The 15,741-nt window shown below is 47.3% G+C and overlaps 1 protein-coding gene across 2 annotated transcripts in view; it reads left to right on the top strand.

Annotated features, from left to right (window-relative positions):
* PTDSS1 (phosphatidylserine synthase 1) overlaps positions 1 to 6,287 on the top strand; it is a 40,235-nt gene extending 33,948 nt beyond the window's left edge. Inside the window, exons 8-10 of one of the 2 annotated variants that reach the window (XM_077748178.1) lie at positions 357 to 425; positions 1,129 to 1,189; positions 3,417 to 6,287. In XM_077748178.1, coding sequence (XP_077604304.1) covers positions 357 to 425; positions 1,129 to 1,189; positions 3,417 to 3,526 — 240 coding nt within the window. In that variant the 3' untranslated portion in view covers positions 3,527 to 6,287. Of the gene's footprint in view, positions 1 to 356; positions 426 to 1,128; positions 1,199 to 3,416 lie in introns of both variants that reach the window. The other variant, XM_077748177.1, reaches the window with a different exon arrangement.
* The last annotated feature ends 9,454 nt before the right edge of the window (positions 6,288 to 15,741 follow it).

The following is a 15,741-nucleotide window of genomic DNA, read 5'->3' as shown; positions in this document are numbered from 1 at the left end:
CCATGAGAACCAGAAATACAGCATATATACAATCCTATGTACCCTCTCAAGGAAGACCTGCAAAACTGTGCAGAAAATACCGCCTACATCTAAAAATGATCTTGTGTTCTGATTATTAGCATCATAAATAGTAACTATGGCCTTGTCCTAACTCTTTCAAAAGCTGTGGGGGGACACTCTCCCCAACCCCGCTGAGCTCTGTCATTTTGTAACCAGTGTCCTCGGAGAGATGGCAGAACCACAGCGAGCCATCCTCCTTGCGTCACTGTTGGGACCCTGAAGTTCTGAGAAATGGGCTTTGGGGTTTTTTTTGCTGCAACATCGTTTTATGAAATATGCTTCGTTTTCTCTGCCAGGCCTTCACCACCTTCCTGTGTCTGTACGGCATGGTTTGGTACGCAGAGCACTATGGTCACCGAGAAAAGGTATGGAAGGGAAGGCAGGGATGGTCTGTCTGTAAAACAATGACGTCCTGCTTGGAGCTTCAGCAGGGAGGCCCACCCCTGTGAGAATGTGGTGTAGCCCGCTGTGTGCACACGCAGCTTCAGTCCTGCCGCTCTGGAAACATAACCGGTTCAGGACCTGTCCCCTATCGGTTGCTGCCCGCGCTCGTGAGCGCCCTGTTGAGTAGGTCGGTGTTTTTTACCCTCCCTTTTATAAGGGGCTTAAAACCTAATTATGTGTCTGTTTAAAAATAAAATTGCGGGGAGAGCCCCGGACCGGGTTTTGAATGGCTGGGTTTTGTTCCTGGCTCTTGTGCTTTGCGGGGGCCTCTGTGACCCAGCCTGGGGCCGCTCCCCCACTGTCAGCCATGTGCCCTGCCCACGGTGCAGTGGACTGCGAGCAGGCTTATAACACTGTAGCAATCCTGCAAAGCGTAAGATCTTTTTAAGTAAAATAATAGCTTTCATACTCGATTCATACCTTAAGTCTGAGGAACTAAGGGTTCTTCCTAGAAGATTGGTTCTGTATCACCTGAGAGATAGTCATGGCTTTATAGCCAAGGAACATAAGAATGGGAGGTTCTGTCACTCGGTGGTGGTGCAGGGGCGGAGGGACCTTCCTGGCTTGTCCTGCGGCCCCAGGGAGTCCTTGAAACTCCATCACTAAGTCTGCTTCTCTCTCCAGACGTTCTCCGAGTGTGAAGATGGCACCTACAGTCCAGATATCTCTTGGTCTCATGGCAAAGGTACAAAAGGTATTTCTTCCTCACTGCTTAAAACTTTACTGGGTTCTTGGGGCACCTGAGTGGCTCAGTCAGTTGAGCGTCTGACTTCAGCTCAGGTCATTATCTCGCGGTTCATGAGTTCGAGCCCCATGTCAGGCTCTGTGCTGACAGATCAGAGCCTGGAGCCTGCTTTGGATTCTGTGTCTCCCTCTCTCTGCCCCTCCCCCCTCACTCAAAAATAAACAAACATTAAGCAAACAAACAACTTTCCTGGGTTTTCTTCCTCCGAGGCCCAGTGAGCAGATTTGGAATCAAGATTTATCCTCAGAATGGAGATAAGTATATGCCCTGAAGGGTCTCATGCCGACTCATCCCGTGTCACCTGTTACTTATTCATGAAAACTGCAACGTACTGGCAGGATCTGCCCAAGAAACTTGCTCCTTAAGAAGAGGCACCATGTGGTTCTGCCTCTTCTGACACAGGAAAACATAACGAGGCCCTTCCTGTCCCAAGCACCCTGTTGGGAATGTTCTTCCTCTTGGCTTTCATCCTGAGTGAAAAGGGTTAGGAAGAATTGTGCACTGGGAGAAGTCTTTCAGAAGAGGTGGATTGATTTCATTGTATTTATTCAGGAGGCAAGCCTGTGTGAGAGAGATTCTGGTTTTATAGCCAGGGGTCTGCCGTTGGGCTCTCCAAGGAGCCTTTTGGAAAGATCTGGGGCCACCTGGCTATTTTAAAGAATTAAGGCTTGTGGAATGATACCAAGGAGGCTCTACCGGCCAGTAATCTCTGGTCAATTCTCATGAGCTGATTGGAAAGCTGCCTGAGGGAAGAGAGTTATAAATGCTGGAGATGGTGAATTTTAGCTCAGAGAATTGCCTGGAGAAACCGTGGGCCCAGGGAGAGGAAGGCACTACTGTTGCAGTTGCTTTCCTGAGTTCTTGGGGTCAAGCTTTTGAGAGTTCTTTTGGGGTCAAGCTTTTGAGAGTTCTTTCTGGGGAAAATGCTAGCATGCTCTCTGCTGAGTTGCTGATCATCCTTTTCGAGACTCGCGAATCAAGGAGTCGATCGGTGCCTGATTTTTGGAATGCTGATAGAAGTGGACGGAGGGTTTCCCTGGGGCTCTGTCCTTCAGAACCATCCCCTCACAGATCCGCTCTTGGCGCTTACAGGCCCTTCTCCATTGAAAAGACTGCATGAAGTAAGCAGTGGTAGAGATAGAAATGAAAGGTAGAAGAGTAAACAAAAACGAGAATCTTCAGAGCAGTAAAAGAATCTCTTGGACAAAGCCAAATGGCCTTTGCAATGGAGACCAAACTCTGGGAAGTTTTTTTGTTTTTGTTTTTTTGTTTGTTTTTTAGTGACCTTCTCGGGTGGAGATTTCCTCGGGGGCTGGATCTGAGCCCTGGAGCAGAGAACTCTCTGGCTTCACTGCTGGGCCAGAGGTGGGCCACATGCTCAGTCTTCAGGCAGAGCCAGCCCTATCCCAGGAAGTTTTGCTCACCTCCCAGGCCTTCCTTTCGCACGGTTACTCAGAAGGCCCAACCCTGCCTGCTCCCCCACTTCCTCCCTCCACCTGCCTGATGCCTGCAGGTGGCTCAGCATCCAGTTGACAGGGAAGTTTTTCCCTGAGGTCGCAAACAAATAAGAGCGTGACAAATACTGCCGCCCCCGTAGACTGTGAGCATCTTGTGGGGGTGTGGCGTCTTTCGTGGGAGGCTCCAGAGCTGTCGTGAGCCCCAGGGGCCTAGGTTTTAAAGGTGTTCTCTGGATCAAATGAGAGAGAGCATGCTGTCTTTTATTTCATAAAGTCAGGAATCCTTTCTCATTTACGGATGTAGAAACTGTGGTGTGTAACAGGTCAAGGTGTGGAAACCTAGGGGATACATCCTTCGGTTGAGAGGGTAGACCCGACACCCATGTGGTTTAATTGATTTCATTTGTAGACTCACTCTGGACCCCATCGCCATGAGCACAGTCCACCTTACACAGAGAGAGTGTACACTCACTTCAGGACGCCCTCACTCCCCGCCCCCGCCCCCAGCTCTGTGGGGCCTTCCCCTTGCTTACACAGGCTCCCTCGTGCTGGGGTGTCAGGGCCCTGCCTTCATGTATCCATGAGGCCACTAGGTGGAGCACGTGTATCGGCAGAAGAGGGCGGCCTGAGCGGGAGGGGCTGCCTATCTGCCGAGTGAGCCCGCAAACCCCACACCCAGGGTGACGGTGTATTTTCATTCCTTTGGCCAGGTTCTGAAGACAGCCCACCCAAGCATCCGGGCAACAACGAGAGCCACTCTTCCAGAAGAAGGAATCGACATTCCAAGTCAAAAGTCACCAACGGAGTTGGAAAGAAATGAAAGAACCTGGTTAATCGCAGACGTCCCAGAGAGTGCCTAGAACCGAGAGGGAAACAGAAAGGCTTGCACACCTCCCTGTTGGGAGGGCAACCATGCGGTGCCATCGGGACGAGGAGAGGGGACTTGGGGGTCATTATTTGAGAGAGAGAGTCTTGTTCCCCACAGACCCAGCCACATGAGGCAGGTCAGTGCCTGGGATCCTTTGCCAGTTCGGGGTCTCCTCCAACTTCAGCACTTGGTGTCCGGTCTCGGGTAGCTGTACGGAGCGTCTGCAGGAAGGGCAGCCTCTCACTCACAGCTGCCCGGAGCAGCACTGCTTGCGTGTATTGTGGTTGCAGTTAGTTGAAACACCTTCATTCAGACAGGGCATTAACGGTACGTTAACACTGGTGACCGGTTTTTATTTTTATGAATCTGCCTCTCCCATTTGACTGATTGGTTTAAGTTCAGGACACCACTCTGTCTTTTATTGTTGTTATTTTATTTGTTCTTAAGTTAGGATACTTAAAAGCCTTCAGAAGCCGCTGCTGAAATTGAATTGGGGGAAAGCCCTTCTTCTCTCTCCTAAAGAAAACAACAGGGAGAACGTTTGTGTTACTGTCTGGCAAACCCATCCCCCTTTTAGGACCTTAAACCGCACGGTGGGTGTAAACCAGCCCGAGGAAAGGTTGGCTACCCACATAGGATCCTGGGCTTCAGATCAGAACCTTTTTCGTTTGTTCTGAGTGTCGTTTGTCCAGAGTTATCCACAGTGCGCAGAAGTGAGCCTGCTTGAGAGGCGGTGCACACCACGGCTTCTCTCCCAGCCAGGTGCCTTTTACATTTTATTTGTTTCCCTTCCATGGTGTGTTGCTGACATTGTCTTTTAGTCCCATGTGAGGTGCTGGTGAGTATTACCTTTCATCTGTGTGCCATGCTCTAGAACCTTTACTCTGGTAGTTCACCACCTCCGATGGATCCCTGTTTTAAATAAAATAATACACGTTAAGGCCCATCAAAGATTAGTCTCTGTCAAATGCTCATTTCTTTGCATCCTATTGGTGTTTTTCACCGTTTGTAAGCAATCACTGTGTTTTTCAAGTGACTTTAAGAATAATATGAATGTGCATGTGTTCTATGCAGTGAGAAGAAAAAAGAAAAAATATGTATTTTAGAGGACTTACAGACACATATGTTACATTTCCTAAGCTCCCCAAGTGATCAATAGGAAATGCACAAGATAGTCATTGTGTTTTCACATGGTAATGGTCACATCAACCACGTTGGATTTTTTTTCTCTACCAAGCGGCTGGCACTCAGCTGATTGGCTTATAGATCTCAACTTGCCCAAGGAAAACCATCTGTTCCTCATTTCAGAGAGCAGAGTTTTCCATGTCTTCTACCCCTTTAAGGAAATCTTTCACCACAGAAGTGTCATGTTTTTCTTTTCCTGCAAAGGAATTCCGGGGTGAAGGGGTTAAATGAATCACACAAAGCTGGGGTCATGTCCCATGCTCTGGGTCTGGCGACCACTTGGTCAAGAGCCTCGCACAGACTTGCTACAGCAGCCAGGCATCTTCCTGGTGGAGGAGGCCTGCGTTTGTTCAGCCGACGCAGTGGCTGGAGTGGCAGGCTGGCTGTGAGGGTCTGCGGCTGTGCGCTTTCACGTGCAGTCCACACTGCAGTCCCGGCCTCCCTAGAAAGGACTGAGAGAGCAGAGGTGCCCCTTTCATAAGCCCACTTACACTTTCACAGCCCATCCACGAGGTCTTTTGTAAATATCCGCACAATGTAAACTCTTTGCAAGTAGGTGGGTTCCTCTTGTTTCCCCATGCATTCTGCTTCCCTGAGCACTGAGTGCCCGAGTACACCATAATCTCATGTACGTGGTCTACCTCCACTCTCCTTCCTGTGCCTGGGCCACATCACTGAGCATTTCCCAGGTCATTATCTGGGAGAGCCTGGCCTGGCACCCCAACGGTCCTCTGACTCCTAGCTTGGTCAGACTGATGTAACCTGTTTCCTTGCTCCGAGGCCAGCATGGAGGGAGGTACCTGTTTAGCACGTGGCGGCTGACTTTCCTGTGGGATATTTGAAAAGCAAAGTGCACATGGGACCATTTTTCCTCTGCAGCTGTGTATGAAATCCCAGTAAAGCCCTCAGATGCTGTCTGTGCCCATTCTTTGAGTTTACATTTTATTTTTTCCCTTCCAGTAAGAGTTGTGGACAGTAGTTACAAAACCAGTGCTTTCTGTGACTGGCCCAACCCTCAGCTGCCACTCCTCCTAGACACCATACTGCTGGGTTTGGCCTACTTTTTCCCTCGTTTCTATGGAGATGGACCTCATGTTGATGGAAATAGATCAGAGGCATCATTTAATATAAGAAATGATTCTATTGCAAATCATCTCACATTGGCCATTTGCAAACTGCCCTCTTCAAGACACCATTGTTTTGGCCATAATGCTCGAAGAACGTCTTACATATTTTTCTCCGTAAGTAGCATTATACTGAGTGTTAGCTACTTTTCCCTTTCTGTCATTCTTGGGCTTTCCGTGGCCCTTCCCCACTTTCCTTGTGTCTGTTTTCACCATTTGTAAAAAACGTGGCCAACATTGCTCCCACAGCTATGCTAGGACATTTCATTGACCTGTTAAGCATTTTGATGATAAAAGACATCCCATAAATGCCAGCCTTATTTCCACTAGAACTTCTTCTATAGTGAGCTCATGCGTAAACTGCTCACCCAGGAGAAATAAAATAAAATTCTTTACCAAACTCATCAGGTTCAGCCCTATCTGTCTTCCTCCTGAAGCTGCATCTCTGAGTGACACCTCTCTTTGTCAGAGATCTCTCTTTGGATCCCAGATTGTTTCATTGATTTCTAAGTGTGCACTCGGTCAGGCCCTTATAGGAGGGAGGCTAAATGCAAGATGGAATAGAACCACCTGTTAACCATTGAAAACCAGACTGAAGTGAGGACTTTAAACACAGGGGTTTGACTTGTGTGCTCTTTGAATTGTGTTCAGCGCCTCCTTAGAACTCCTGGCCCCACCACAGTGTTCACCAGGTGGGCTTCATATACAGCATTCTTATTGTTAGAGAAACTAGAAGACCCACAGGCAAGCTATTGTGATCCTCAGTGTATTTCCCACTTAGAGGATTGAAGTCAAGATGTAAGGAGAGCCATGACTTTTGGTCATCAGCGATTCATCTAGATGCATCTCTCCTTCATATATGCGTGTGCCTTTGCAAGGGTTTTATTTTGAGATTTGGTTCTTTGCAAGGGTCAGCATTAGTAATGGCTAAGACCGATGGGCTGCAGAGTCTCACTGCTAGCCCATAAGAATTTGATTTTTATAGCATTTCCCTTGATCCCATTTTGTTCTAAACCTGATGCAAGGACCACCATAAACGAAGGTCACAAAAAATTTTAATTGGAACTTTTTTTTTACCTTTGATGCAATAAATATGGCTTTTAAAAAAATTTGCTCTCTTCTGTGACTTTAGAGGAATGATTTTATTAATGTCTACCCAAGAACAGGAAAAATAGTTGCATGTGATACTTTTGTTTGTTTTTTAGTTTGTCGGAATGCCAAATTGTAAAAAGCTTCCTTATGTTCTGTGTTTACGAAAGACTACCTTTAATGCATTTCAAAAACTCATGTGTGACTTTGTCTATCTTGACATTCCCTTCCTTGCAGCTTTGTTGGGTAGATTTTGAAGCTGCCTGGCCTATAAGAAAATACTTGTTATAGCCTCACACTGGTAAGGATTTGTAACAGGTCCAAGTGGCTCCAAGGCCAAGCTCGGCTTTTATTATATACATCATGATATCTTGGTTGAAAATTGGTCTCTATGTACAGCACCCATGGCTGACCAGAGGGGTGGGTGACAGACAAGCTTCCTGCCTGCAGCGCTGGCAAAAGGGACTCGTGGTCCCCAGCCTTCCTGTCCCCTTGGAGCAAGGAGAAGAGTGTTGGCAAATCCATTATAAACCCAATGAGGATAAGAAGATCGTTCAGAAAAGAAAATTTGCCCAGGAGTTTTGCTTTCACAGCTGATGCAGCCAGCCACCAGCCTCCTTAGCCATTCCAGGCTCACACTTGAACCTCTTGTGCCCCGGGTATTAATTATTCTTTTCTTTGTTATTGGAAGGCTCTGGAAACATGCTCCAAGGGTCTGAAACTTGTGGGCGCCAATAATGTCCCACAATGTCTTGAAGGTTTTCTTCCATCTGCCTGGCCTCCTAGACCCCTCCCCACGCAGTCTCCCCAGGGCCTCAGGTACCGGAGTTTCTACGCAGTCTGTGTTCCCCGTTCTGGATGCTCAGAAATGGTAACTAACCAATGGTTTTATAAACCACAGGAAATAAGACCTGGTTGCCTTTAAAAGAAAAGTAGAAAAGTCTGAGACTAAAGAACCCAAATCCTGCATTTTTGTGTCTGAAGTATACATACAATAGCCTTAATTAGGGTGTCAAATTGCAGGCAGGGTTTATGTAATAATCCATACTGGAAAATCTGGACTGTAAACCTTAACGAGTCCCTCTTGCCTGACAAAGTGCTGCTTTGGCTCATTCTCCTCAGTCTGACTGTAGACGTCATGGACTGATTAGGTATTTTACGGGTTCAACCCAGAAAAGGCTTAAGAAAGATCTTCAGCTTTCAAAATGTTTAGAATCCCCCACCTTCTCTTGGAGTGGACAAAACCCAGACCAGGAGCGGGGGCCACTGCTAACCTATCTTTCCATACAGGCTTTCAGAGGACTCAGAGACTTGGAAAGACCTCTGGGTGGGCCCCCTGGGACCTCTTTGCTCCCATGAATCTTCCCACAGCAGCAGTAACACTCAGCTGGTTTTGCTAGTGAGCCAAGGACCAGGATGGCATTTTCAGTTCCGGGGGAAAAGGGTGTCCCTGAAACCATCCCTCTCACCTACTCCATGAATCTAGCACTCTGTGTGTGTGTGTGTGTGTGTTTGTGTGTGTGTGAATCCTGTGAGCTCGGTGATGTGTTCCCCATTTTCCGAGGTCATGAGGCTTTGGGAGGAGACATACTTGACTCAAGAGCACAGAGCCATTAGAGGCTGTCAGATCAACCAGAGCCTAATGCTCTTTCCTCCACTGGAGGCTCCTTGACTTGATTCTTGTACACAGATCTTACGCCTCATTGCCAAACTAGAGCCTCCCTGTCCCTGCCCTCGCTTTCCTTCCAGCCAGTGTCAGTGGCTGACACGTGGACAGGGAGAAGCCTGTTCCGATGGAGGCGCTCAGGCCCTTGTCTCTCCTCCTTCCCCTGGAAGGAGGCTTGGTGTGACTCTGCTCTCAGGTGCTCACTCTCTAAGGGAAGACCAAACCTACAGGCCTCTCTCCAGACGTTGGCTCCTCATGTGATTTCAGCTGGTCATGTGCCAGATGGAACAATAACTAGTGTGGTATGAGTGGATGGGCTCTGGCCTCATGAGCCCTTTATTTCTGTGGCTTCAAGCTAGTCAAGATGTCATTCCTTGAAGCAGGTCCCATCTCCATTTGGGGGTTCTTTCCCTGATGTTTTGACACATTCTGCAAACTGTCAAAAGGCAGTTCCTCAGCCTACAGCAGCTCCCTTTACCTTCAGGAATCTGATTTACGATCTGGTGAGGCCATAAACCTCTGCTCTTCACTTCTGAAAAACAGCAAAGTATGGGAAAGAATGTAAATTATAAATACTGAATTCCTATGGTCAGCAATAATGGAATGGCCTGGGTTGGGTTTTTTTTTTTAATATGGTATGCATATGGCTTTAATTTCCAAAGGGCTGGCTTCCCCCCTCCCCCAACCACCATCATATTTCCAGAGAGAACAGATAGCAATGAAATATCCCGCTGAGATATGAACAAGAGATAGCATTTTCTGATGACTCGCCAGCCAAATACTTTGGAAGCCACTCGTCACAACATAAGATAGTAGGTGACTGTCACATACCTACACTCTTCCCGCTGACCCGGTGCTACTCCAGACCAACCCCCGGTGTTCTCACTTAGCAAGCCCCCTCCCACCCCAATTTTAACTCTCTAGGAGAAGGTTTTCCTGTGAGGTTTTTGAAATTCTCTTCCCAACCATCTTGTCAGTCAAGGCTCTCCGCTATAACCCGGAACAGACTTTTTAACTGCTGTCACGAGCAGTGAGGACAGCCACAAAGTCATCCTGAAGCCCACACGGTGGTGTGAGTTTGAATTTCCATTCCAGCGGTGGGATCACCTCCAGCTGGGCAGAAGCACCCCTCCCCCACGCCCTGCTCTGCTGAGGCGGGAAGGAACCGCCCGCTCACGGTGGGAGTTCCCGTTGTGGGTCTCACACCAAAGAACGCCAGGCCTGCGATGGCGGTGCTGGCGTTTAGCGCTTTCCCCCCTAAACCCGACCTCGCGCCAGTTCACGAGGAGGGGCGAAAGCTGAAAAAACACCCGGAGCCCCAGAGTTCCCAAGCCGCTGTTACAACAGCCCAGGTGCGCCAGAGCATCCAGTAAAGTCCGCAGGATTGTGTTTTCTGTGTGCGGTCAGCAAGTGTGCTGACAGCAGAGCAGTGCGTGTGAGAACGCGGCGCCGAGAATCGCAGTCGTGTCCACCCACAGAAACCCCGAACCTCACGAGCACCGGTTCACCCCCACACCGGCCCGTCGCCTCTTCCTGCCACTTTCTTCAGACCACATTCGATTCACAAAGTGCCAGGCTCCGCTCGAGCGTGGGACGAGCCAGACCACACACAGGGCGTGGAGGAGAGGGCTAAGGCTCTCAGAAACGTCCACGCGGAAGTGCACGTTTTGGTCCCGGGATGGCCCCTGCTGTTGGTCTCCACATTGCGGCTCAGCCAGAACTTTCGTTTGATGAACATGTAAGTGGTTTCAACAGAAACTGTAGATAAGCCCAGCAGTGGTTGGCAAAGAAAGTGTCTGTCAGTAGAGTGGTTAATTTTACGTGTCGACCGGACTGGGCTGAGGGAGGCCCCAGACGGCTAGTAAAACGTTTTTTCTGGGTGTGTCAGTGAGGGTGTCTGTGGAAGAGATTAGCATTTGAATGAGTACACTGAGTAGAGCAGATGGCCCTCACTAACGTGGGTGGGCATCCTCCAATCCATTGAGGCCTGAATAGAACAAAAAGGTGAAGGAAGGAGGAATTTGCTCTCCCTGCTTGAGCTGAGACATCCATCTTCTGGGACATTATTGCTCCTGGTTCTTGGGCTTTCAAACTCAGACCATGACTTAGCCCCTCCCCCACACCACACGCACAATTCTTAGGCCTTCAGACTCAGACTGGCTTACACCACCCACCAGCCTTCTTAGTTCTCTAGCTTGTGGACAGCAGGTCATGGGACTCCATGGCCTCCATACCCTCCTGAGCCAACTCGTATGTAGGATATTTATACACGTATCTCCTATCAGTTCTGTTTCTCTGGAGAGGCTTGACTCATATAGCCAGCCTTGTATTTAGGGTGAGGTTTGTAAGTTAAACTTATAAAGGGAAATGAGAAAATCGAAGCGGAGCCCCATTCACCGGCCAGGCACTGCCTTCCTTCAGGCTCAGTCTTCCTTTGGGGCTTCAGTATCCATCACTGCCTGGGACTAGCTAATCCATCCAAGAGATTCCCATAAGCACCACCCCAAAAGAGAAGAGTTAAGCTCTCAGCCCCTCTCTCATGCCCTTTGGCCTCTCAGCAGCTCTGTTCTCTCCATAAGCTCGGAACAGCGTGCCTGTGGGTGCCAGGTTACACCTGAAAAAGTTCTGTTTCCCAGTGTTAACCGTTCTTCCCTGTAAGGAGCTGGCTGAGTCTGTTCCATCGGACCTGACAGCTTACAGAGGAGCTCCCGCTCCTATAGACGCTGCTTCCTTCCTGAGGAGACGTACAGCCCTTCCAGTTTTCAGATGGTGACAGGAATGTTCTTAGGGGTTCTTTCTGGAGCCACAGGGGCTGGGCTGCCAGGGGCTGTGTCTGCTGGGCATCTAGGGAAGATGTTCTTTCCATTATCTTGTAAGGCCTGGTTATTGCTTCAATGAGAAAAGGGTCCCAAAGAAAAGGCACTTGTATTGGTGGTTCTCCCCAAACTGAAATAATTATCTTTCATCTTGCTAACTTTATCCTGCTGTGACCGGTTTAGTTTGGGGAATTATTTTTGCTTTTGAAGGCAAATGTTCTTCCCTCTCGCATCTGCTCACCACCAGCTTTCCAAACAGGCAATGACAGACCATCGAGTAAAATGTTTTATCCCCTGGATAAAGCACTTTTGTGTTTCCTCAAGAAAGCCATGTGCAACATCCACCCCTTCCGAGCAAGCGTCTGTGTGAATCTGACTTCTCTCTGGGGTTAACTGAGCCAAAAATAAATCACTCCCATGGCTGCAGGGAGAGGCTGACCTGCCTTTCTGCAAGATTACAATCCCGTAATCAGCCTACCGATCCCTTCTGCTGATTGAAGCCAGAAGACTGGACTGTATTAAAAGATCGCTGAGGAAATGACACAGAATAGCACATTTTCACCTCCTTTCCACTCCAAAAAGAGCTGTTCCCAGATGTTGTTTCTGCAGTCCAACTCTGACTGGCAAACTGTTCAAGAAGGAGGTTGTGGATGGCAAAGAGCCTGCGTGACCTAACCTTCATGTTGTAACACGCACACATGCAGATGGTGGAAACCAGGAGACCTTGGGAGGAAGGGGCTCAGGCTCAGCCTGTGGTTAAACCCCTACAGTCCACAAGTCAAGACACCACGATGCCCCTCACACCCATTAGGATGGCTGCTTTCCAAAACAATGAAAAAAGAGGAAGTATTGGTTGAGGATGTGGAGAAATTGAAACCCGTGTGCCACATTGGTGGGAATGTAAAATGGTGTAACTTCTACGGAACACAGTTTGGTGGTTCTTCAAAAAGTTAAAAATAGAGCTACCATATGATCCAGCAATTCCACTTCTGAGTATATGTCCAAAAGAATTGAAAGCAGTCTTAAAGAGATATTTGCACAGCCATGTTCATGGCAGCCTTATTCCCAATATGGGAAATGTGGAAGCTACCCAATGTCTATTGATAGATGAGTGTATCAGGAAGGAAATTCATGGAAGAATCTTGAGGACATTATGCTGAGTGAATTACACCAGTCAAGGAGGGACAAATACTGTAAGGTTCCATGGATATGAAGCACTTACAGTGCTCAGGATCACAAAGACAGGAAGCATAATGGTGGTTGCCAGAGACTGAGGGCAAGGTGGAAGTGGAGCCTTGTTATTTAACGGATAAAGAGCTTCAGTTTTATAAGGTAAAAAGAGTCCTGGAGATGGATGATGATGATGGTAGCACAACATCACGGGTATATTTCAAACCATTGAAGGATACACTTAAAATGGTAAAGATGGTAAGTTTTATGTATGTATATTTTACCACAATTAAAAAAAACTTTGAAGAAAAAAAAAGAGAGAGACACTGAGGCTCAGGGAAGTCAAGTAAGTTGGCCAGAGTCACACAGCCAGCTGCATCAGAGCTAGGCTTTTGCCTGCCCCGGGATCCACGTTCCAGTGTTCCCACCCTCGCCCGCCACGTCCTCTCACTCTTGCCCACGACATCCTCTCGCCCTCACCCGCCACGTCCTCCTACAAGTTACAGAAGCCAATGAACTGTGTTGTGCTTGTTCAGCCACCAAGGCTGCATGCGCTTAAGGTATTTGTCCTTTCAACCAAATTTCTTTTTTCCTTCCCTGGAACTGTATATTTCTCACCTTTAGAGCCTGATCCAGCCTCAGAACCCTTCTATCACAAGTTCTGAATTTTAAAAGGCATGTATAAAACCAGAGTGTACATGGCCTGGGTTGCTTATAAAAGAGGGACAAACCCATGTAAAAGTAGAATATCAGAGTGGCCAGAGCCTGGAGTGATCTGAGCTATTTGGAAAGTGCTAAGGATAATTTTTTAAAAGGAGGTAGGGAGAGTTTTTGAAAGTCACATATAGGACAAGAAAGCACAACAATAGATTGGTGTCTGCTACTTGGAAAAAAAAAAAACAGTTCAATCTTATTATGTTTTATTTTTTCCCTGCTGCAGATCCTTCTGTGACTTCTCTTTGCGCCTTACTATGGCTTGTAAGTCAAGTTCTGGCCCCTCTGTGTACGGCCTCCCGCTCTTCTCTGTGCTCCAGCCATTCTGGCCTGTTTTTATTGAATACTCACTAGGGGCTTTCCCATCACATCCTGCCCCCCACCCACCACCCCCCTAGTAAACTCATCCATAGCCTTTCATTCTCAGTCAGAGCATTGATTCTGTAGGAAAACCCTCCTCGACGCCCAGACTAGCTTACCGCCCCGAGAGCTCCATCCATCTCCTCTTGTAACTCTTAGTTCCTATACGGTACCTGTCTTCCCTGCCAGATTATGAACTGTTTTTGGCTTGTCCATTCTGAGATACCCAACACAGTAGGTACTTAGTAAACATTTGTTGGGCAAATGNGTCAGCACAGAGCCCGACGCAGGGCTCGAACCCACGAACCGCGAGATCATGACCTAAGCGAAAGTCGGACGCTTAACCGACTAAGCCACCCAGGCGCCCCTGTTGGGCAAATGAATTCTTGAATGGATAGTTGATAGAGCAAATGAAACAAGTCATACATGACAAAGGAATATAGGAAGGGGGCGATGAAGTTAGTCAGGAAAGACTTAAATGAAGTGAGACATCATCCAGCTGGTTCTAGAAGGAAGTGAATATGAATTAGCAGAGGAGGCAGGAAGTCCATGGGAAGCAGTGGGAAGAACAAGAAAGTTTGAGGCAGAGTCCATGAGGACTTTGCCTTGACCACAAGTGAGTTATTTTGATTTCCTTTATATGTTCCCCATCAGCAGTATGATATACAACCTGGAAAAAAAGCAGAACATGCATTTGGTAGGAGGGAATTGGAACCCAGGATAGCACTTGTGTTAAAAATGTCAGCTCCAGGTAAACATCACGTATGCATGGTGCTGAATTTTAAAGCTGTTGTTGGTTAAACCCTGAGAAACAAGAAAGCATCATTAGAAGAGAGGAGGAAAGAGGTAGATTTTGAAAACTACAAATCAACAAGCTTGGTATTAATCCACAGTAAAATTCTAGAACAAGTTATGGAAGGTGGTCTGTGACTATCCTTACAGAAGAAAGCATTAATCCCAGAGCATTAGCAGAGGTTCGCTAAGAACAAGGCTAATGTGTCCTTTTTTTTCACAGGATTACCAGACTGGGAGATCAAATCTCAAATCTCAGAGTACAAATCCCGTCTAAGCTAAAAAATAATTTTAAAATATTTTAAAAAACAGCCCACTTCAACTTTGAGAAACCCAGTATGCTATTATACCACCTCCCAGAGAGTGCATGTTAGCACATTAAAGGTTCTGAGAAGTCCAGCACCAAAAAAACCTATTTAATATTATTGAACTGAGCAAATGTTTCACAGAACACACTTGGAAAAGGGATGGTTTGGGCAAATTTCAGCAAGGTGGAAGTCTTTTAGTGTATAAACTGTGAAGGAGAGGAAACACTATGGGACTAAAATAGCTCATTGGGCTCACAACTGGATAGACAACTGTACTGAGAACACTGATTAGTCATTAGTAGCCACTCTATGCGGCATCTCTAATAGAATGGCTTGAGGCTTTGCCCCTGGTCCTGACATGTTCCGCATTCTTACAGTGACTTGTACCACAACATTGAAGACCAAACCTACCTCAAAATTTTTCAGATATCCTAAAGTGAGAGAAGCAAATATGCTGTATAACACATTGAAATCCTGTCTCAAACCAAGAGAGGAACCTGACAGAATTCCATTAAAAATTTGTTAGAATCAATAGTGTAAGTAAAGGATAGATGAACTCTGACTTGGAACTAGCTCATCTGAGAAAGACATGGGGTCATAGCTATATCAGGCAAATGTGTGATAGGGCCACCATGCTTCTAATGTCAGTGAAGCCATCCTGGCAGGTAAAATGGCTTGCAAGTCAAGCAAGGGAGGCAAGATGGTCTGGTCATGCTAGGAATGGCATTCCAGTCTTATGTTGCATTTTGAGAGGGACACTGACAAAGTGGAGCACATCTAAAGAATGGCCACCATCAGGACATGTGCTGTGAGGAGGAAAGTCTGAAGAAACCAGGGACATTTAGGTGGTCTGTAGAAGAGACGATAAGGAGCATGTTGATAACTGACTTTGGGAGCAGTGTAGTCGAGTAGAAATGAAGTGAGTCTGTGTTCAAATGTCTGC

Source organism: Crocuta crocuta, unplaced genomic scaffold (genome assembly GCF_008692635.1).
Source record: "Crocuta crocuta isolate KB4526 unplaced genomic scaffold, BGI_CrCroc_1.0 scaffold39, whole genome shotgun sequence".
Lineage (NCBI taxonomy): Eukaryota > Metazoa > Chordata > Mammalia > Carnivora > Hyaenidae > Crocuta > Crocuta crocuta.
The sequence above is the reverse complement of the archived record's forward strand: the minus strand, read 5'-3'. Positions and strand labels throughout refer to the sequence as shown.